The sequence below is a fragment of the Coptis chinensis genome, chromosome 9 (assembly GCF_015680905.1).
Source record: "Coptis chinensis isolate HL-2020 chromosome 9, ASM1568090v1, whole genome shotgun sequence".
Taxonomy (NCBI): Eukaryota; Viridiplantae; Streptophyta; class Magnoliopsida; order Ranunculales; family Ranunculaceae; genus Coptis; species Coptis chinensis.
In genome coordinates this window covers 58,461,319-58,466,451 of record NC_141464.1, presented here as the reverse complement: position 1 = coordinate 58,466,451, position 5,133 = coordinate 58,461,319, and the positions used below count along the sequence as shown (strand labels likewise).

General features: G+C 36.0%; 2 protein-coding genes across 2 annotated transcripts; both read left to right on the top strand.

The window, feature by feature from the left end:
• The first annotated feature begins 1,200 nt into the window (after positions 1–1,200).
• On the top strand, positions 1,201–2,097 carry LOC147476964 (protein FAR1-RELATED SEQUENCE 6-like). Its single transcript, XM_086585881.1, has one exon. The coding sequence runs from the start codon at positions 1,201–1,203 to the stop codon at positions 2,095–2,097; it is 897 nt and encodes a 298-aa protein (XP_086442007.1).
• A 567-nt stretch (positions 2,098–2,664) lies between these two features.
• Positions 2,665–4,431, top strand: LOC147476963 (uncharacterized). Its single transcript, XM_086585880.1, has 7 exons — positions 2,665–2,802; positions 2,870–3,352; positions 3,456–3,557; positions 3,640–3,801; positions 3,939–4,013; positions 4,101–4,172; positions 4,285–4,431. The coding sequence occupies exons 1-7, from the start codon at positions 2,665–2,667 to the stop codon at positions 4,429–4,431; spliced, it is 1,179 nt and encodes a 392-aa protein (XP_086442006.1).
• Positions 4,432–5,133: the final 702 nt, after the last annotated feature.

The following is a 5,133-nucleotide window of genomic DNA, read 5'->3' as shown; positions in this document are numbered from 1 at the left end:
CCTGGCAGGTCTTGACATGAGCGACTTGGTAGGTCTTGGTATGAGCGACCTGGCAGGTCTTTGAGACTTGGCTAAGGTCTTGATATGGTTTTGTGCTGAACACGTGTATAATATACAGTTGTGTATATTAGTCCCTCACAGGATATAGCAGCGTATTGATGATGTTATAATAGGCTAATAGCCATTGCCCATTGGTGTCGTACGTTGAGAAGAGTGATTTTTTGCTCCCAGTGTTGGTTTCTCCAAGTGCTCCAAGGGAATTATCAGCCACACACGTCTCATTTTTCCCACAAAAAATTGGTAGTTACACCTCGCACAAAACCCTCAAAATTCCCAATTTTACTAATTTGTCCCTCATAAGTCATAACTAGAAAGGAAATAAAAAGGAAAAGGAAACAAAACAAAAAATAGGAATAAAAAATATGAAAAACATGATGGATGCATTAAGAACAAGCTAACAAAAAGATGATATTATTGTTATTAACACGTTTTTGAGGGAAGAAGATGAAGAAGAAATACACACGTATGTTGGTTTATTCCACTTTACATTTCCTTTATTTCTTCTTTTTATTTCCTTTATGAGTGACAAACTAGTAAAATTGTGAATTTTGAGGATTTTGTGTCGGTTGTAACTTTCCTTTTTTGGTGGAAAAGATGAGATGTGTATTGGCTCAAAATTCCCTTGGAGGGCTTAGAGGAACCAATGCTGGGAGCAAAAAATCACTCCGTTGAGGAGTAATAATACTATACGCACCAACAATTTTACCAACAAAAACCACTAACTGATGTGGTTACCCCTGACTAAATTTTCGCTGACTAGGATTTTCACTAACAAAACAGAGCTAAGTAACTTTCCCCTCCATTCACTCCGAATTCTATTTTCCCTCCACGTCGTTTTATTTTCCCTCCATGGCTCCAGCAAAATATGATTAACGACAGTAAAATTTTCTCTAGGACTACTATTTTCTCCAGCCAAAAATTCTAGGTCAGTTTATAATTTTTTATTTCTCTTATAGATGAGTGTGCTATGTTCATGTTCATTTTTTTTCCTCTTAACTTTCATCTCCATTCTACTTAGTTTTAAAAACACACAAAATTTGTTTTCTCCATTATTTTGTAGCACCTTTTCTAAAATTGTTTTTCATTTTTTTTATTTTCCAGTGCAGCGTTCTTTCATTTTTTGTTGCCATTAGAACAACAATGGAAGAAGTACCAGATAATTTTTCAAATAAAGAGGTGATGGGAGAAACTGAAGGGAATGAAGTGGATAAAACAATTAATGTAGAACTCACAGTTGAGAAGCCTGCAGTGGGAATGTCGTTTAGCTCCGTTAATGACCTTCTTGAATTTTATGCAAGATACGGAAAAGAGTTGGGATTTGGTATTTGTAAAAGAAGCAGCACCAAAGATGATAATGGGGATGTGAAGTATTTGACTATAGTTTGTTCGCTTGAAGGAAAGGTTCGGCGCACATCAAAAAGTCTAGTTAATATGCGTCCAATATCAAAAACTGATTGCAAAGCTAGAATTACAGCAGCTCTTCGCCTTGATGGAAAATGGATAATAACCTCTACAATACTTGGACATAACCATGGTTTAAGTCCGAGCAAATCCAGGTTTCATAGATGCAATAGGAAACTTACACCAAAAGTGAAGAGAAGGCTTGAAACCAATGACGAATCCGACATCAGTTTGAATAAGAGTATCAATTCATTTGTTTTTGAAGCAAAGGGTCATGAGAACTTGTCATATTTAGAGAAAGACTATAGAAATCATGTTGAAAAGTTTCGTCGTTTGCAACTTGGAGAAGGAGATGCTAATGCTATGCACAATTACTTTTTAAAAATGCAAACTGAGAATTCTGAGTTTTTTCACACGATGGATTTAGACGATGAAGGTCGATTGAGGAATGTGTTTTGGGCAGATGGTAGGTGTAGGGCAGCTTGCAAAGAGTTTGGCGATGTTATTACATTTGATGCAACGTACTTAGCAGACAAGTACGACATGCCATTCGCTCCTTTCGTGGGGGTAAACCACCATGGTCAATCAGTGTTGTTAGGTTGTGGTCTTATCTCAAGTGAAGATACTAAGACATAGGAATGGCTATTTAAATCTTGGCTAGCATGTATGTATGGATGTCCTCCAAGTGCAATAATTACAAATCAAGATAGAGCAATGCAAAACGCCATAGCTACTGTTTTTCCTAATGTGCGACATCGGTGGTACTTGTCGCATATCATGAAAAAATTGAGAGGATATAATGAGTATGAATCAATCAAATTCTGTATGCAAGTTGCAGTCTATGATTCTTTAACAAAAGAAGAATTTGAAGAAAACTGGTGCGAATTCGTTTTAAAGTACGATCTCGAAAGCAATGAATGGTTAGGAGGGTTGTACAAGGAAAGAGATCATTGGGTGCCTGCATTAGTGAAAGACAACTTTTGGGCTGGAATGTCAACCACACAACGAAGCGAGAGCATGAATGCCTTCTTTGATGGCTATGTTAATTCAAAAACTACTCTCACGCGGTTTGTTGGACAATATGAAAATGCTTTCTTGTAAAGGTGGAAAAAAGAAAATCAAGCAGATTTTAATTCTTTTAAATCGAGGCTCCCTTGTATAAGTCCTTATGATATAGAGAAGCAATTTCAAAGTGCTTATACGATGGCAAAATTTCTAGAGTTCCAAGAAGAGTTGAGAGGGAAAATTTGTTGTGATTTATCTACGTGTAAGGAAGATGAAGAATACAAAGTAAACGAAGATGTACCATTTGGAGCTAGCCTTCGCAGAGCCACATTTAAGGTTAGGTTTAATGGGGATCTCAAAGAAGTTGATTGTAATTGTCGGTTGTTTCAATTTAGGGGGATAGTATGTAGGCATTCTATTATGGTTTTACTACACAAGAAGATTTACCAAGTACCAAATAAGTATATCTTACGAAGGTGGAACAAAAATATCAAACGGAGACACCAAAATTAAGATTAGTTATGACGAACGGTCAGCCAAACCTGAATCACGTCGTTTTGATGAATTGTGTAATGCTTTTGAAGAGGTTGTGGATATGGTAGTAGATTGTGAAGACAGGTATAAGGAATTGATGGTGCATGTGCATACTTTAAAAGAGAAGTTTAGTCATGATAATGGTGCTTGTGGGAGCGCTAAGCCTGTTTCGAAGAACACCGTTTCACCAACATATGGAGATGGTCAAAATATTCTTACTCCTTTGGCTGTTCGGTGCAAGGGGCGAGGACCATTTAAAAGGAAACAAACTAATCTCGAAAAAATTGTTCAGAGACTAAACAAAGGGAAAAAGAATATGAAGACTTCACCTAGCAAGGAAAATTCAAAGAAGGTAGTAGTGTTCACTTGTCCTGTTTAATTTCATAGTTCTCTTACTTTATAGATGATTTTTTTTTCCTAAGCTAAGAACTTATTGTTACTTTACTTTTTTCTAGGATTTTCACTCGTTAAATTTTGAGGAAGGGAGAAATATGCTTAATGCAAGCAATGTCCCTGCATATGATCAACTGACAATACAAGAGAGCATAACCTCAAAGGTAAATCAAGAGATGGTTAATTTGTTTAGCTTCTTCATTGTGGGTTGCCACTTAAATATTTGAATTGACTTGTTTGTTGCAGGGTTATGCAACGCAACATTGGATTACAGAACCTATTTTTGAACAACCAAATACACTCCAAGAGTTTAACAATATTTGCAACACAATACAACCGCAGAAGCTGCGAGGCTTTAACATGAAAAACTCTGCTCAACCAAGTTTCGCTGAAGGAATTCAGAAAAAGGTATGTTTGTGTATATAGTATGCAATAACTTCTTTCTTAAAGCATCATGTGAGTAGATGTTATTTTATGTTTTCCTAAGCTAATAATTGATTGATGCTTTGTGATTTCTTATACATAATTTTTCGTTTGTGTTCCAGAGTGTACTGCCAGATTTAAATGGCTCGATATATGACTCCAACATATATAACATACAACAAAAATTTCAAAATATGGTATGCAATGTTGTTATCTTCTTATCTAGTGTTTCTGTATGTATTATTATTTTATATTTTTTTTTATTGACCTAATGTTTGGAATAGGAGCAATGCAATCCTTTAGGCTTATTGATGCTCAACCAACCAAGATTTGGAGAATTTCATTCACTACTCATGGTTTGATAAACACACAGACATCTTTTGTGTACTTATTTATTTTTAATTTTTTCATTTGTTCTAATTTCTTAACTGGCTCACTTATTTCAATTTTTTAACGTATCGGAAGCAGGGGCACTTCACACCTCCACATCTAAGTGCTCATGGACATTTTGGATCTCACCACCTAGTTCGTCAGTTCGGTGCTTGTACACCACCATCTATGTTTCATACTAGTAATGAAATCCAATCTAAAAAAGCTAAACGTTTTTCTCAATAAAGACTCATCAAGGGAATCAAGACAGTTGCGTTAGCGACTGGTGCAATAGTTTGAACCACTGTTGGTGTCTCTGAAGTTTTGAACCCTACTGGTGTCTATTTTGTGTTAGCTACTGGTGTCTATTTTGTGTTAGGCTGTTAGCTACTGGTGCAAAAGTCGAGTTAATTTTGGTGTTATTTTGATGAATTTGTATCTCTCTCTCTAATCTTATTTAACAGTTTCATGTTTATTTATTTTTTCCTGTTAGTGGAAATCATGATGGGTGGAGGGAAAATAGAATTCGGAGTGAATGGAGGGGAAAGTTACTCAGTTTTGTTTTTTTAGTTTTGCTAGTGGAAATCCTAATCAGCAGAAATTTAGTCAAATTGGGGTACGTCAGTTGGTGTTGTTTGTTGGTAAAACTGTTGGTGCGTATAATATTACTCCTCCGTTGAGAAACAAGAGGCTAGCACCGCTCTGCATATTCTCATTTTGCATTGAGCAAGTCACTGCCAATATATATAATCGTGATCAACGGATATGATTGGCTATTGATAGTCTGGATATTAACCCAAGTAAGAGTATCATCAACGCAATTGTTAAAACAATTGTGACACACTCACACACCAGCAAAAATTGCTATTATGATCTTTTAGCAAAGTTTAGCCATTTGAATTTAGCAAAGTAGCTTTCAACTGTGTTCGGCGACCAACTATATAGACA